The sequence below is a fragment of the Leuresthes tenuis genome, unplaced genomic scaffold, assembly GCF_036924035.1.
Source record: "Leuresthes tenuis unplaced genomic scaffold, fLeuTen1.0.hap1 SCAF_14, whole genome shotgun sequence".
Lineage (NCBI taxonomy): Eukaryota > Metazoa > Chordata > Actinopteri > Atheriniformes > Atherinopsidae > Leuresthes > Leuresthes tenuis.
In genome coordinates, this window is record NW_027325368.1 from 21,157,353 (window position 1) to 21,176,185 (window position 18,833).

The 18,833-nt window shown below is 41.7% G+C and overlaps 1 protein-coding gene across 1 annotated transcript in view; it reads right to left on the reverse strand.

The window, feature by feature from the left end:
* cdh24b (cadherin 24, type 2b) overlaps positions 1-18,833 on the reverse strand; it is a 159,591-nt gene that overhangs the window by 27,627 nt on the left and 113,131 nt on the right. Inside the window, exon 7 of the mRNA XM_072364084.1 lies at positions 9,182-9,363. Within this exon, the coding sequence (XP_072220185.1) occupies positions 9,182-9,363 (182 nt within the window). The remainder of the gene's footprint in view (positions 1-9,181; positions 9,364-18,833) is intronic.

Here is an 18,833-nt window from a genome sequence, read left to right on the forward strand (position 1 = left end):
GGTGGTGAGGACCAGTTTCCTACATGTTTGCATAACCTTGATGCAAGATTTTGTGTCAATGCAGCTGTATCACGTTTTTTCTCCTTTCCACTGCAGCTTCACATTCGTCCCAACAGCGAGGAGAGGTTTCTTTGCTTTTTGGGAGTTTTTTTTGTTCATACGTCACTGCACTAACTTGAGTAATCCAGAGAAATCTTGAGAAAGGTGTCTCGAAGTTAAACAACTGGGTATATTGGTCCAAATCTGTCAAACATTTGTAGAGCACATTTCAGCAATGATCAGCATCATGCACTGCTAACTCCACCTGTCTCCACCTGTAATATTTCTACTGCTGCCTGTCACAGCAGTGCACTGTATCTTCATGTTTTAGGCAGAAAAAAGTGCAGTTTGGGCACATTTTCAGAATAATGCATTGAAGTGGTAATTACATACAAAATGCCCTTCGATCCAATGTGTTGGAACCACATGTTAAATCGGGAGGTAGGTTGTTACAAGACTCCTGGAGAATTTGCAACAGTCCCTCTGTGGAATTATGTATTGTGATGTCTTCTGTGTTTTCATGTAGTCCCAAATTGACCTAATTTCAGTACTGACAATAGCCGTGATAACCAAAATTAAAATTCTGAACGTTAATAATGCCCAAATGATAATCTCAGAAACATAACAGTGGCATTAACTATGTGGCTAACACTCACAACATAACAGAGAGTGATGTCACACATTAATGCTGGTTGCTGCCTGTGCTAAAGCCAGAAGACAGTAATTAGCTAGCTAGCTACTAGCACAACATTCAGAGGCAAACAACTAGAATATGGTAATATAATAAGAGTTAAAGCTGATTTTTTTTCCTCATGATATCCATAGATGGGCTGCATGGTGTGGTGGTTAGCACTGTCGCCTCACAGCAAGAAGGTTTCACGTTCAATCCCCACCTGGGGCCTTTCTGTGTGGAGTTTGCATGTTCTCTCTGGGTACTCTGGCTTTGTCTCACTGTCCAAAAACATGCATGTTAGGTTAATTGGTGACTATAAAATTGTCCTTAGGAGTGAGCATGCATGGTTGTTTGTCTCATGTGTGGCTCTGTGATGGACTGGTGACCTGTCCTGGGTGTACCCCACCTTTCACCCAATGACTGCTGGGATAGGCTCCAGTCCCCTCATGACCCAACCAACAGATTAAGCGGGTATAGAAAATGGATGGATGGATATCCATAGATACTACAGTAGATTGTTTATCTTTGATAATCGTAGTGAAAATCCTATTTTAGATAAGGGCTTGGCTTTGACAGAGCCATACCATCTGTTGCCAATGATCATCGCTCTATATGCGTCTGTCTGGATTTACGATAATTTAGTTCCCTTCCTAATAGTACTGAACATTTCAGTTTATCAAATGCCTAAAAAAATGTCCACATTACTGTATGTACTAGTTGCTGCTGAATGTGACATTACCTCAACATTCATATTCTTTTCCTCCTCTTGGTGTTGGGGGTAAAAGTATTAGATGTATTAGAAAGCAAATAAATCCTGCTGAAATTAACAGTATTACATGGACCCAGGTTCAACTGGTAATGAAAACTAGTCACAGGAAAAGTACAAGCTAAAGAAGGTAGATTTCACGTCAAGTTACCTTTTAAACAGACCCTCTTCTTGTGATGACTTCCACCTTCTTCTGTATTACACAGGCAAGTGCTAAAGTGAATATTCAAGTGCTTAAATTAGATTTGTTTGGCCATTTACTGGAAAATAAAATAATAGCGACTCTGATCATTAAAAGATTTAAGTGATTTATTAGGCAAAAAAGTCCACGATTCATCGGTTCCATTTTCTTTTTTAATTTCACTTTAACTGGAACATTCTTCTGGTTTGAACTGCTGTTTTAATAAAACAATCAAATTCAAGACTTCAAGTTGGTCTCAAGATTTACAGAGATTTATCCTACTGGAAAGAAAACACAACAAGTTGACTTTGAAAGAACGCTCTGTAGTCCCTGTATATGCACAGACACTGCTTAATCTCCACACACTTGCCCTCTTGTTACACACCCACACACTCTTCAAGTGTAACCTTCCCGTGTCCTGTGCGGTGCTCTGAGAGTCCTTTTTGAAATTCTAATTTCAATACAATTTCCCTTTCAAATTCGCTTCACAGTAAGCAGAAATTAATTAGCTAACCTGCATGCTAGACTGCCAATACATAATACCTTTCTCCTCAAAGAGAGGGACTCACAGCCATACATGCTCGGCTGAGAGAGTGTGTCTTTGTCCGTGTGTTACAAAAATTACACACACAGTTGGTGTGAATTACCACAGGTCGATGCTTCAAATCACAGAGGTGATGGTTCTCCCTACCTCTGGTGTAATTGATTGAAAAGAAGAAGATTCAGTGTCAAAGCAGGAGAACACATACATATTTATTCTCACCTGCTCGTGTGTGTGCAGCACAGTGTGTACATATGGCTTGTGGTGTGCGTGCTTGAGTGTGTTTAGTGCCCTGCTGTCCTTGGCAGCTTGTGTTCTTTTTTGATTTTGTGCATTCTAAATCAAGATCATACATCACACTCATCAGATGACAAACACAGCTTTGGACATTTCTGCCAACAAGCACAGCTGCAGAATTGAGGGAACAAAGACTCTTCTAAATCTCCCTTTTGACTTTGTCTGCTGCCTTCCCTTCCCTCTGTCACTTGCCGTCTGTCTCTATCTTATCCCTCTCTTATAGGTCCTGCGTCGCCTTTTTTTTTTTTTAAACTTATGAGCAAGACTTTGGTCTGTCTCTTGTTTTTTTCTCTTTTTCTACATCTCTTTTTTTTTTCCCCCCTCTGAGGAGATTAACACAATCTCTCCTCCGCGTGAGAAAACAAACACAGATAATCCTGGGCGTGCTGCTGGTGTGTGACCGAGGATTAGCCAGCCGTTTTAAGTGAGAGCATATGGAAATAATAACTGCAAACTGACACATGCATGAGCTAGCTCGTCCCCCAGGTAAGAGGAATGAAAGGCGCCCAAATAGCCAGCTTACACAGCTCACAGCACCCCAAAAACGTACAACAAAAGGAAACCTCATGAATTGGGATACTGGTAGGTTCGTATTAATGTTGTTGCGGCATGCCTAGTGTGGCGTCTAGTGATCCCATTGTGATACAAAATGTTATTAAGTACAGTATACATGTGTAATGAGGTGCTTTGAAATCAGAGCCTTTTATCCTACAACGGTTTGTTGTCAAAGGTTTTTTCGTTTTACTCCATCAGTGGTTATACATGCAGCTGCATATCTCCCAAATACATATGCATGCGACACTTTTGTGCAAAAGTCTTGAGCCATTCCCTATTTCTTTACATTTTGCTTCCAATCTGTCAGACTTTCTTGTGATCTTTTAAAGTGGTCTTGAACAATAGTCATTCCAACTTTCTGCGGTTTTCTGTTTTTTGTTATTCTTCAGATATTGGCTGTTGTTTCGCTTATTTTCATTGCGGTCCTTGAACCTGACCATTTTCAGAGGAGATTTGTTTTTGTGTTTTGTCCAGGGTGTTTTGTGTAAACCCTGGACAGGTTGCCAGTCCATCACAGGGCCACACAGAGACAAACGAGACATGCACGCTCACTCTCACTCCCAGGGACAATCCACAGCCACCAATTAACCTGGCATGCATGTTTTTGGACAGTGGGAGGAAGCCGGAGTACCCGGAGAGAACATGCAAACATACCGTGAGGCGACGGTGCTAACCACCACACCACTATGCATCCCCAAGATAACAACATGCAATAAGATAGTATTTTTACATCAACAAGGTGATTCCCAAAGAGCTATTAGTTGAACTCGCAAATTCCAGCATGTTGTGCAGTGTGAGCTGCATCTCTCAGGTACTGTTCACTGAAGCTTCATCAGAAATGGTCTCCATGGAAGGGTGGCTGTCAAGAAGCCATTCTTAAGGAAGGGAAACAGGAAGAAAAGGCTCAATGTATGCCAAATGACACAAGAAGGGGACTGAAAATCAGTGTCAACAGGTCTTTTGGAGTGATGAATCCTCCCCAGAGCTCAGACCTCAACACTATTGAAGCAGTGTGGGATCATCTGACAGAGAGCGGAACAAATGGCAGCCCACATCCAAAGAAGAGCTTTGAAATAACCTCGAAGAAGCCTGGAGAACAATTCCTGAAGAATACACTTACATCTGTGAGCTTCAAATTATTCCCAAAGGCATCAAGTCGTTAGTGGTTTACAAGGAGATCCAAACCAGCAGCCCACAGTTTCAGCTGGTACAGATGTGACCCTCTGGCCATTAGGGGGCACTGCTGCAGAGCAATGTCAAGGAGCCACTAGCTGGGAGTGTTATGCTAATTCTTCAATTACCTGCTACTTACACTGTGGCCTTGTTCACATACTGTGTAAAAAATCTATTAGCCACAATATGTGCATTCATTAACAGCCATATGTATTAACTAAATAAGTAGAGTGCTGCAGAGCTGACCAGTAAGGGAGCACAGAGGAGCAGAGTAAAGAAAATAGCAGAGAAACAAGAAGGAGGAAATTAATTCCAAATGAATGAATGGCTTGTTGATGTGTGTGTTATTATGTGGCTGTTTGTGCCTGCATCTTGCAAGGCGTGTATGTGAATGTGAATGAGGCAGAGCTTGGCTGAGTCAGAGCCACAGACAGGCAACACACACAGCCTGACATGGCCTCCAGATAGAACACAGAGCGAGGACAAGGTGAGGGAGCCAGCAGAATGAGGGGTGAGGAGGGTATATCTGTGCCTCGACTCACATTTTAGCTTGTAGACGCACGCTGCATATTTGGACATGTGTGGGGCTCAGACAGAGGGCGAGTAATGAAATGCAGAGAGACAGCAGTCTGTTGGACCAATTGGAAAGAGGCAGTGATAAGCAGCGTGTGGCTTCAGTCAGCAGACAGACTTACAGGCGTGTCCCTGGCTAACCCTCGCCCAAACATGGCGATGCCATATTCGCTGCCTCTCTCGGCTCCTAGCCACATCCTCCACAGCCTTCCTCTGCCAGATTCTCTGTCTGCTTACCTGAACATCTTCTCCATTTTTTCCATCTTATACTCTCCCTCAGCTTTCTCTTAACCATCTTCCAAATCCATCCTCCAGCTCTCTCAGTCTCAACTGTGTTTCCTCCTAATCTGCTGTTACCCCTCCTGCAGCTTCCACCCACCTCCCATCTGACACATCATTCTGAGGGAAAAAGCGAACACCGATTTCCTCTCCTTCCCTGGATGGGCGCCTCTATTTAGCTCTTTTCCTTCATTCCCTGCAGTTTAAACACAGAGGTCAGTGAGGTCAAGTGTTTTATATCGATGTGCGTCTCCGTATATATATCTCTCTGCAGTCTATCGTTGAATGTGTGGGTTTGCATCCACGCTCCTGCTTATCCCTGCCTGTGTGTGTCTGTGTGTGTGTGAGAGAGGACATCTCTCGTAGATCAGCAGTTAAAGAGATTCAGCCCACAGCAGCAAGATGGCCATCGAGGTCAAGGCCGACTCTCTGGAAACACAAATTGTTCTGCTCGGATATCAATTCCCTCTCTGGGGGCACACATATCATCTCGTTCCACAGTTTGTATTGTACACTTTGTCAGAGCCGTCTGTCAGGAATAACACAAGGAAAATGGAATCGGAGGTGATTTTTTATTTTTTTTGAGAGAAAGCTAACATTCAGACAAAATTCTAACCATACTTGGAGTTACACCTGGTGAAAATACTGCCAGGTAGTGCTGGTAAATATTCAGTATGTGTTCCACTTTCCTTGCGGACACAGAATGAATATAACCTCTGATTCTCCTATTTCACTCAATATTTCACGCGTGGCAGCAGTCCTGTCCAAATCTCTCTCTCTGCCTCTCTTGGTGCCTTTGTGGAAGGATTAAAGCAGCACAACACTGCATGAAAGAGGCCATGGCTAAATACTAATTGTGTGTTTTATTTTGTGTCTCTGAGAATGCTGTGGTTGAATCCTGTGGGAGGAATATTGTGGGTGGAAGATGTTTGCTGTATCTGTTTACTGTACATGTTGTTTTCCTGCTTGTTTCATCAGTTGCCAGCACATGCTGAATTGATCGATTCTGCTTTAGCCCCCCCGCTCTTCTCATTCAGTCTTATTTTTGCTGTGCTGTCTCCCCGACCTGTATGATGTTTGTCTTTTTTTAATTAATTTACCTATTTCAATTAATTATTTTAAACCTACTCCTCTATCTGGATTGTTATTTCTACCTCTATGTGCCTTTCAGTATCTCCGTAAAGCTGTCACTGATTTTGCAGCTCTTGCTGTCTCTGTATCTCCCTCCCTGTCTATTTGAGTTCACTCTTAACTCTTATTCCCTTGTTATACTGCACTCTCTGCTGTCACTGCCTCATAGGACCTCATTTAAACACTCCTCCCTCCACTCTCCCATCTCTTCTTTCTCTCTTCATCCTCAATCTTTTCCCTCATTCCAGGGTCCTTGCCTTCAATTTCTCTCTTTTTGCATCTCCTGCAGCCTCCTACCTCTCTGCCTCTCTTCAAAGAAGCTCTTACGGGGCCTGAAAATCCTGCTCTACATATTACCTCAAGGAGTGGACTGTTTTTAATGAGTCCTACAAACCCAACAACTGACACAGGGATGAATTCACATGGATCCCCTGCATCTGTATGACCACATGCTTAGGACCACCTCTACACTCAGGTGCTCAACAGTAAAAACAAGCAAAGCACTTTTTTGCAATAAGCTACATGTTAGAAGATTCTGGAAAAATCTTGTTTCCAAAAATGAACCTGTTAAAACTGACAGATTATTAAAAACACTGCTATAATATAACTGAACCGTAACCTTTAACCAGTAAACATGTAGTTTCTAACATGAATCCACTGAATCAAAAACAATGTTGAGCTTGATATTTTTTAAGGTTCTGCTCTATTTCATTGCTGCACCTTTTAAGACTCAATCTCTACATGGTTGTCATTTCAAAGATGTCCTCATGAACCATGAGACCATTAGATATTCTGACAGTGGCTTTTTATCATTTGAAACTGTGGAAATAATCATCTGCACCTCCGTCTCCCCAGAAAAAAGTGCACATAATATATTGTGAGAACCCTGGCAGATCCCTATACTCTTTTTCAACAGGCTGCATTTATGTGGCATGATGGGAACTGCCAACTATTAATAGCAGAGTCTCCCAAAATTGACCCCATGGCTCATTTGTTCACGCCAGAAATAACGACCTACAATTATGCTACATGACAAGTAGACCTAACCTTGTACATCCATTTTAACCTCAACCATTCAAGTGTGACAGCCCAGTACAGCAGTGACGAACAAAGTCTGTTTGTTTTCTCACAATGCAGCTGTCCTGCTCAGCAATGACAACAAATCTCCAGACTCACCTGCTCGCTTGCCATCCAAGTGAGCAGCAGAGACACCTCATAAAAGTGAGTTTACATTGGGCACAGTAAGCTACAGAAGGTCCCTTGCCGGAGACTCACAAAAATACCCTCACACAGAAGACAGCGTGGATTTTATGCAAAGATATGTGGCCCATCGTTGTCATTTCAGGAGAGAGGCTTCAGCAGCATATGACAGAAGTGGAGCCATGACGAACTACAAGTGGTGAGGAGCAGGGAGGAAGAGACACGCAGTGGTTCGTACCGAGGAAAGCATTGGAAATTCTCTGGATAAATGTAATATTCTCCTGTGAGGCGGCTGTAGCTGTCTCCGCTGACTGTGTAGGTTCAGACTGAGAGCATTTTGTATGTGTTTCTGTGTGTTTTTCCCATATTTAGTTCAAATTAATCCGAACTTGATTTTTGGAAAAAGTGTCAGCCGCATAACCTAGACTGATGTTGCTGAGGCCAGTCCAGGGGAAGAGGAGGTGCACACACACAGAGATTCTCTGCTCTGTTTGTATCGTCTTTCAATATTTCAGATGGAAGGGAATAATAATCAATTTTCATAACATGTGTGAAACCACTCCAACCTAATTGATGTAGTCCACTGTTGTTAGAAAAGAACAAGCCTGCACGGCAGAGAAGGATTTAGATAGCAACATCTGACTACGGTAATCTTACTATGATCAGTGTAGTATGATCTCCTCACGTGATATTGTAATAACAAGCATGCAAACAATCGTGCATGAATATTTGACTATGTAGTGCATTTCACACAGACTACCCAACATGTCATAGGCACACACTCTCAGTGACTGACATCCCACAGATCAGAGAAGTGGCTGACATCATTAAAGGACATACATGTCATGTTTTTATTAAAGCACCAGAGACACTTCTGAAGAGCTCACTTGAAAAGAATGTGTCATATCTCAAACTGGTTTCACACATGGGGCCCTTCTTTTTACTAAGCATATATCATATGTTCGCACATGGAGCCCCTTCCATGCTTAAACAGACATATGCACTTTAACAACTGGTTACATGAGGGTGTCACCCCCCCCCCCTTGTGCGCACACATCTTCATAAGAATGTGATTATTGGGGTTGGCAGGCAGCTTAGGGCATGGCTGTTTGAAATTGAAATAATCCAGTATTACACTAAAGGGATCTATTAGCCAGCTGTACTGAGAATGGAATGGCAGAGCCTCACTTATCCTACTGTGCATCCGAGCGCTCTGCATGGACAAGCTCTGCTGAAAGGCAGCAGTCACAACACCTCAACAGCGGTCAAAACAATCAAATCAGCTACTGCAGACATTTGCATTTGGTGTTGCTTTGATAGGTTTTCATACAGATGTCTGATTATGTTTGCTGTAAACACAAGATAATATTGATAGGAACAGAGAGCAATTCAAGCAAGAAATTTGTTTGTCAGAAACCCATCAAACCACTCATATGATGGGTGTCAGATACAGAGAAAAGGTAGGATGAATACAGATTAGCTGGTTTGAAGTCCACTGAAAAGGCTGCTAATTGATGAACAGTAAAAATTCTGACAGGCTTTTGCAGTTTTCTTGTGTTTTTCCAGGTAATTCCAGGTTAATGGGCTAAACATGTTGTCAGCCACGGTTTGATTCAAAACAGCTCTTCTCTATGTCATCCTCTCATCATCTGTTGCCTTTCACAGACAGACTCTCTTCTGACGTGCTCTCTAATCCCAAACAACCTCCCCCCACCCTCTTGTGCGGGCTCTTTTAAACCCTCCTTCTAGCTCTCTCTGCTATCTTTCTCGCACCTTGTTGAGGGTGATGACCGCCTCTTGGTTCACTCCAGTGATGTTAAAGGTGTCCCCGGTCTCCCCGTCCAGGATGGTGTATTCCAGCTTGGCGTTCTCGCCAAGGTCGGCGTCGCTCGCAGAGATGCGGCCTATCTCAGCGCCTGGAATGGCCAGCTCGGAAACGGAGAAGGACCACATACCTAAAAATGGAAAGACATGATCGCACATATTACAAACAATCTGTCACTTTATTGGCACTGACACATTTCATTTGTCATTTAAACATTTCATTTTCCCTTTTCGACTGCTTGCAAATTGCTGTCCCCCACCTGGCCAATAATTACAACATTTCACACAGATAAGTCTATGCTTAATTTAATTGAACTGTCGGGATGAATGGGAGAGATAAAAAAAAGGAGAAAGATAGAGTGTGTGTTTGAATTCTGAGATGTCATTAAATGCCAGACAGAAATTGGCCAGAAAAACCTGCTGTAAAAATAACTGAATTCAAAGAGGCTGGGATTAAAAAACAGGACAGAGGAGATAAAGCAGAAGAATAGACCGTGGTTGAGAGAAGCTGTGCCCCTCATTACAATCATCTGCTTTTTAGTCTCCAACTTGTCCATTCCTTCCTCCTCCGAACAAGTACTCATAAAGATACAGTATCAGGCCTTTTCAAGTGCGCTACCAACATGTTTAAACATGCTAGTTCACTTTCAGCACTGAGCCCATTAAAGCAGTACATTATGAATTCCTTTGCTGGCTCTGCAGTTTACAGCTGATGCACCATGTGATAAAAACATAAACTACAAGACAACTTCTTTTGGCCTATAAAGCATACAATAACCAGCCCTGGTTTATTCAAATATAATCCTGATATCTTCCTTTATCTAAACACACACACAGCTGCCACAATAAGGATAAGTGTGATGGGAAAAGTTGAAATTAAAGAAATAGGTAAGTTATCGGAATTTGACTCGCACACATGGAACAGAGCGGCTCAGTCAAACAGAGCTGTTATCTGCACAGCTAAAGCTAAGGGAATGCGATAGACCTGTAAACACAAGAGAGAACAACATCACACAAACACATGGGGGTTGACAGAATAAAAGATGGCCAACACTTCACAAAGGACGGTATCAGAGCCAGCACACAGTCAGATGAATTCTGCAAATGTGATATCACAGCGGAACAAACGGGGAGATTTGCTCAGTTTTTGTGTCAGCCTTCAGACTGCTCTGCTGTTGTCTTATCAAGTTTGTTGTTGTCAAACCTGTAATTTAGACATCCTGACCAGAAATCACTTATATCAAATTAACTCAGGTTTGTCTGCCTCAGGTCACAGAACAAGATGCCAATGAAGTAAGAAAGGGTTTTAATTATTTCTTATTTATTCTTATGTTCATTTTTTGTTATGTCGGAGAGAAATGCTGATGTGCCAAATGCTTCTCCCACCCCTGCTAGTAGCTGGAAAAGCCCTCTACAATGTTTATACTGTTTGGATTATTCACGTCTTATTTATTCAGTTGACTATATTTTCTGTCATTTTGATTTCCAAGCATGAAAGTCTGAATGAAATGTCACAGCTTTTTCCACTCAACTCTGGTGAAGAGGCAGTGAATTACTTTTTATAAACACACTGCTACATTAAGTATGAAATACAGTGTGAGTGAGATCTGAACAAGGTGCCCCCATGTGCAGGGTTTTTCCTGTTGACAACATGGACGGTTTTTGCAAGTAAGCGTTCTGCAGCCTGTCCCAGCTGTCACTGGGTAAGAGGCAGGGTACACCGTGGTCAGCAGTCCGTCACAGGGCCACACAGAGACAAACTAGACACACAATCATGCACGCTTGAACATGAACATCTTGGCCAAAACTCATTTTCATTGGAGGAGCGCTTTAAAGATTTTTTTTTACGATCAACAGCTACCTCTGCATTGAACACTTGTAGGCAAGTAAAAAAAAAAACAAATATATAGGAAGGGGAGCTTAACATCTCAATCATGATTGTAACCCTTTATCACTCGAATGTACACTGAGTTTGTGGTTCAAGGCTGGTAATATCGGCAGGTTTATGTGCAGAGTCATCGCAAAGAGTTGTGCTCAATTAATCGACAGAAAGTTTAGGGGACGTTCCAGTTTGTTTGGCAGAGTCAAGCTCCTAAACAGAGATGACATGGCAGTTAATTTTACTAAGGGTATCACAGAAATTTGCCAAGAGCAGAGGGAGATCGTGGACTCAGGCCAGTAGAAGAGTCGACTGACTTCCTGCGAGTCCCAAAGCAAAGCCTCTGCAGTGCTCACCTTGTGTCTCAAAATGTAAACTTCTGATCCTACGTCATAAGACTTAAAACGACACACAGAACATAAAGCATTTGAACATAAGAGTTCGCCTGCATGCAGATTTTCCTTTGTAAAAACACTCACTTACATTCTCAGTGATCTGTGTTTGGCCATGCAATTACTCACTTACAAATGTGACAGCCGGCTTATTCTGGGACAGTGACTGGTTACATTGCTGGCTTGGCCTGTGCCATCTTTTTCAAACAATCCATCATCTCTGACTAATTGTAATTTTGTTTTGTATTGTGGAAATGAAATAACTATGTATCAAATATGCTGAGATATTGAGGTCCTGACACTATTTGCTAACATGAGTGGGGTTTAGAGTTTCTTGAACAGTAGGTGTCATTTACAGCCCATTAAAAGCGGCAGGTTGAAAAGTATGACTAGTTGTGATTATATATGGAGCCCGACTAACCTAGCATTACTACCATGCTGCTGATATTGACAAATATGGAGAAGAGAAACACAACCAACAATGAAAAAACAGGTAAGCCCATTCAGAAATATTGTCAGCTCATATTATTCACAAATCTATATCAAAACTCATAAGTATGAAGTAGTGTTTTGTGATTATATTGTATCATTATTGAATCAACAAGGCTTTTTAAATTAGTAAAATGTGCATTTATTAAAGATGGTTACTACATCCAATGACTGCCAAATGCAGTTCTGGCCCCTGTATGTGCACGTATCCATGAATGTTAATGTTAATTATCCCATCTATGCTTTCATTTAAGTCCATGTTTGCATTGTTATAATGACTACCTACCCACATTCTTTGTTTGAGCATTCAAGATGCTAGATGGAGGGGACCACCAGAGGCAGTGTAGGGGCAAATGTAACCGGATATCTATTGTTCCTGTTTTAGAGGCCTCAGTACCATCTTCAATGTTGGAGCAGCTGTTTTTTCTACTGTGGTCTTAAAATCAACCAAATACTTTCCTCCTTATATTGTGTCAATGCTCACTGTAACTACTGGAAGATACAGTTTTAGCTCTTTGGTGTTCTCCCTGGAACCACCCATCCATCCATTTTCTATATCTGCTTAATACAATTTAGGGTTGTGGGGGGGCTGGAGCCTATCCTAGCTGTCATTGGGCGAGAGGCAGGTTATATAGTGGACAGGTCGCCAGTCCATCACAGGGCCACATAGAGACAAACGAGACACACATACTCACTCCTAAGAACATGTCCTAACCCGACATGTATGTTTTTTGGAGGAAGCCGGAGTACCCGGAGAGAGCCCACGCATACACGGCGAAAATATGTAAACTGATATGTAAAGGGAACTGAACATGGAAACCTCTTGCTGTGGGTTCTAACCACACCACCATGCAGTCTCCTGGTGGAACCCTCACAGACAAATATGTGAACAGTTATGCTGACAACAAGGCCAGCTACCTAAGTGAGTGCATCATTAAAAAAGGAAGTATATTCTCAGCCATAGAAGTGTGCCAAGCTATTTATACCAAGTCTTCCAGTTAAATAGCTAGCTGACTGTCATAATCAATGCTGCAAGACATATTTTACATCTGAAAATGGTAAAGCTCACCACTGATGGATTTTTTTACTTTCCCTTTTGTCTTGCAGCTCCTCCCACTTAATTACTTTGCTGTCTTTAGGGGAAGATGTAATCTCTTTTTTTTTTTGCATAAACTGAACATCACCACAAATGATCAGTGACAGAACAATGAGTTACCTTTTCTGTGCCATCTATCCGTAAGAGAAACTATCAGGGGACACTTCAAACAACCTAGATCAGTTAAGAGAAATAGAACCTTGGATCAAAAATCAGTGATCAATGAAAAAATGCGTGAGGAAAGAAGTCTGCATTCTAATCATTTTACAAACACCTAAGAACAAAGAAAAGTTAATTAACATGTTGTTCTTGTGATAAGTGTCAGAAAATGCTGTAAAATCTCAACAGCCTGGATGGATTTAAAGTGATTAGAACAAACTCTTTCATGATCAAACTGTTTAAGATTTCCACTAAGCAGCCTTTCATTATACTATCTTCCAGCTCTGATCACCATTTACACCCAATTGTAATAATCACTTTTTTAGTGTCTGACTAAAATTCCGTTCTGCATGTCAAGTTTGTCATTTGTTTAGTTTTTTTTATATTCATCCATCCATCCATCCATCCATCCATCCATCCATCCATCCATCCATCCATCCATCCATCCATCCATCCATCCATCCATCCAACTGTCTGCATGATGGATGGATGGATGGATGGATGGATGGATGGATGGATGGATGGATGGATGCAGCTCCATGGCCGTGATTCATTTGCCCATCATTTCTCAGTAAACCTTGCATATCAACACATATGACACGAATTCACCAACAACACTCAAATAGGATTAAAAAATGTATATCATGATGTTTTTAGTTTTGAAGCATGTAGCTTAGCATTATGGCTATTCTAATCATTTTTTCTTTTTTAAAACATGGTTGTGTTCATATTTTGCTCTCGCTTGCTATACAGTGTTAACTATATAGAGGACTCACAGAAAATAGGCGTAGTCAGACGTGGATGCATTTTGAACTCATAACCATGCACTAGATATTGAAAGTTATGTGTTGCATGAGCCAGTGCTGGCAGGATGGGCACATGCAACATCTGATCTTTGTTGTTGTTGAGACAAACTTGTGTGCATGTGTTATTTATCACTTTCAGTTGTGCTGTAACCAGCTACAACCACTGACTGCAGCTATATAATAATCTTCAATTTATCAATATAAATTGATACTACCCACAGAAAGCAATTAAATATGACATTCTCAATAGGTAAGAGAATCACTGTCACAAGCTAGCATGCTCCATCAGTTCTGTAGCTTCTGTTTCCAGGCTGCAATGCCTGTTGCTATGTATATTACAGCTTCTGCACAGATTATGTACTCTTCTATTGGTGCACCACATGGTGAGTGTGTAGAGCTCTGTCTAGTGCATCAAAAATTTCAGTTGATATTTCAAATGATGCCACAAAAGAGCTAACTCACCCCATAATGGAACATTTAGTGAATGCGTAGACAATTTAAACAGAAGCCACGTGTAACACATGAGGGATAGATCTTAGAGAGAACCAGAAGATACTATTTGCTGGATGTTAATGTCTGAACATACCCTGCTTCATTGTCTATGTAACTCGAAATAGGATCATAATGAACTAAATCAGCATCATCCCACATCGAAAAAAAGACGTAAAACTAACAACTGAGACCATAAACTCATTGATTTTCTCACAGGTTTCTATATGATGTTGCCCTTTATGCGATCAAGGGAGTCACCTTCCTTGTGATGGACTGGTGACCTGAAAGGGTGTACCTTTCCTCTAGCCCTATAGGAGCTGGAAGGGCTCCAGCCCCCGCAATCCTGAACTGGAATAAGTGGGTTTAGAAAATAGATGGCGGGTTGGGTGGATGAATTGACAGACAGATGGAAGGGATAAATGGGAGTCACCTCCTGCTGATGTTAGGAGATCCAGATTCAAGCCAATTCTGCATTGGATGGATTTCTCAGACCTGTGAGTTAAACACAGTTTAAACCTACCGTTTTTTTTAGGTGGTCAAGTGGTTGGCTACTAGCTAGAACTGAAGCATTCTCTCTGCACATCATTCAACCCATTGTTGGCCTTACAACTCCAAGATACCATGAAATAACACTGTTACCATATGGTGCTTTATAGGTTTTTAACCCACTTGGTTATTTTCTTTGCTTAGATGTTTTTGACCCCCCTCCTCCACTTTCTCTCCCTGCAATTTACTTGAGGTGCTCCACTAGATGCTGTCAAGGACTGCTTCCCACGCTTTAAACTGTAACACATACAGGATATGATGGATGTTTTTAATGTACCTACCCTAACTTACAGACTAATAGCTACTTTAAAAAGATAACAATAAAGAGGATCAAGTGTTTTAAGGTCAGTTTAAAGCACTGTGGTCTTTGAGCACCTCAAACAAAGTCCTCAGCTACCGCAAACATGGAACACCCACCCCCACTACAGCATTGCTATTCATACAGGTCATTCATCACTTTGTATGGACCAGAGCTAACTCTGTACATACAAAAAATCTTATTCATCCCTGTATCCAAACTTGTACATTCCCCAACATAATTACATTTTGACAACAGTTCTTCATTGAAAGAACAAAGGATGCAACACTGTCTCACAGAGATTATATATACATACAAAATACAATAGCAAATTTGTATGTACTATTATATTATATACGGACTACTATTTTATACAGTATTATATTTATCATTATTTATTGAACAAAAACCAAGCCAAAATGTAGAGGAAAACAGTAACCTCTATGATTCAACAACTTGTAGCCCCATCTTTAGCAACAATAACTTGAACTAAGTTGATATTTTCAGATTTAATGTTATCAATAAAATATAAGCAAAGCTCTCTCAAGATTTCACGGCATTTCAATCAATCGGAGGTCGGTACTTTGATTGGATCATTGCAGCACCTTGATTCTTTTCTTTTTCAGACCTTCTGTTGTAGATTTGCTGCTGTGTTTGGATCATTGTTCACTTGTATGACCCAGTTTCAGCCAAGCTTTCACTGCCAGACTGGCCTCTTTGCTGTTTCGCTGGCCTCACATTTGACTTCATGGGGTGACTGCAAGGTGTCCTGGTTCTGTGGCTGCAAACAAGCCCAGATCATCAGCCCTCCACCACCGTGCTTGACAGTTGGTATGAGGTGTTTGTGCTGATATGCTGTGTTTGGTTTTCTCCAAACGTGCTGCTGTGCATTATGACCAAACATCTCCACTTTGGTCTGCTCTGTCCAAAGGACATTGTCCCAGAAGTCTTGTGGTTTGTTCAGATGCAACTTTGCAAACCTAAGCTGTGTAGTTCTTTTTAAAGAGAGACACTTTCTACTGCAACCCTTCCAAACAAGACATACTTGATCAGTCTTTTTTTTATTGTACTATCATATTTAACATGCTTACTGAGGGTCTGAGATGTTTCTCTTAGGTTTTTTTTTCAGTTTCTCTGAATATTGCACAGTCTGACCTCGAGGTAAACATGTTGGGACAACCACTCCTGGGAAAATTGGCAACTGTCTTGAATATTTTCCACATGTAAATAATCTTTCTCAAAGAAACACAAGAGACTAAACTGTTTGTAAATGACCTTATAACCCTTCCCAGATTGATGGGCAGCAACAGTTGCTTCTCTAAGATCACTGCTGATCACTTCCCTCCTTGCCATTGTGTTAACACACACCTGAATGCTCCAGACCAGCAAACTGACAAAACTCTGCTTTTACAGAGGTGACAACACTTGAACACGATCAATCAGCTTAGTTTCCGTCAAAAAATAATTGCACAGTGTACTAGGTTATGTGCTGTTGTTCATATCAGGTTGTATTTATCTCATTTTAAGATGGCAAAGACCAGATTGTTTATTTTCTTGTGTCCTCAAAGGTAACACCTTAAAACTGGAAAAAACACACATTTACTGTTAAAGCAGTTGATATGACATGACAAAACAGTCCCTGAGCACAAATCTCTTAGGTAAATATATTCAGCTGCTGACCGAGTATGCCCACGCCCACATGGCCCTTCAGGGCTCTGCCCACTAAAAAGGGACAGAGAGTGCCAATGAATCAATGCTAAATTCCAGTTTATGTGGCGTGACTACCATGCCTACCATCTGGGACTGACACAGCACCAGAAGGCTGAGACGAAGACAATTTGAAAAATAAACAAGCCTGTTGCTAATGAGACAGCAAATTAGCAAAGTTATTTACAAGTGAGAGACTTGCGGTCTCTATTGATCTGGATGATTGTATGGTAAAGCGAGGCACAGCGGCCGCTGTCATGGAAGTCCTTTTTCATGCACATACACACCAACAGTGACATTTTCCAATCTTGCTCTGTCCAATACACACTTGTCACACACAAGGAGTGCTCAAGAGAATAGTGACAAAGGGGGTGTGATGCTGGTAAAGTAGGCTAGCCCAAGTCATTATCAGCTTTCTGCTCACACAGGAGAGCAGCTGCCAACACAAGTCATACATCATTTCCACCTGTGATGGACTGGGGGGAAAAAGGAAAAGAGAGAAATTCAGTAGGCCGGAAAGGGAGAGAGGACAGAGAGAGAATCCCAGCTCATTCTGCACATGTAGAAGCTCAAAAAGCAGCACCGGCCTCTGATGAAATCACACATTGGATCAAAACAGAGTGCGGATGGCCTGTCCTCTGTCTTTGTTTGCACTAGTAAAGCCATTAGAGAGGGTTGTTAGAAAACAGCAAGGACACGCCAGTTCAATTTATAATATCTCACTAATGCAGGTGCTCCCCAAAGAGCTGTCTATAATTGTGCCAGCGAGAGGAGATAGAAAATCCTCCAGTATCTGGGCACATCTTTACAATAAAATGTGAATGTCTTTCTTGTCTCTTGACGCTGCACTGATTCCCCATGACAGTTGTCAAACTGTGGTTCACAAGTGGGATATTTCAATTGGCTGGGGACTGCTAGATTTTCACAGGTGATTGGATGAATTGGGGCCATGCTGGCAAGAGGATTAGTTGAAAGTGAGGCAGAATGACAGGTGGTGAGTGTTAATTAGGGAGGATACAGGTTTAAAAGTGCAGAAAAAGAGCTTAAATTGAAAAACTGCTGGATGAAGAGAGGAGGGGGAGGAGGGGATCGTTCTCAGAGGAGAGAGGTGGTGATGGTTAAAGGACAGATAAATGTGAAATGAAAGATGCAACATAGAAAGGATGGAGAGGTTTGGAAGAGAGGAATGAAGAGGGTAAGAAACCAGCAGGGAACTACTTTTTGAAGACAAGGGTGGACTTGGGCCTGTGCTGTGAACACACTCAATGAGAAGAGGCAGGGGGAGGAGGAGCTGTGAGTGGAATGAGTGGGAATGAAAAAAAGGATGCAACTCTGCCACATGTCATCTGAAGCAGAGGAGGCGTGTTTTGTTGTGATGGTGGTAGTGTTGACTTCAACTTAGGGGAATCATTAAAAAAATGTCCAGATGGCTAAAGTGATTTGAAAATGGCCTGAATAAAATCTGAATTAATTTAGGGAGAGGCCATCCCACAGGCACTTACACCCAAGAGGACTTAAGGGAAAAGGCCAGAGAGACGGTGGGGATGATAAAGGCAAGCACATTGGGATTTAAGTATCATTCCAAGACAGTGACAGAAAGACGGGGTGATATCTGAGGCAGGGATGGAGAAATGAAAACAGCACTGCAATTGCTGTCTAAGCAGATTTCTTTTTCTTCCGAAGCCACAATGGTGTTAAATTAAACTGAATGCAGAAGAAGTGAAAATGTTGCCTTCT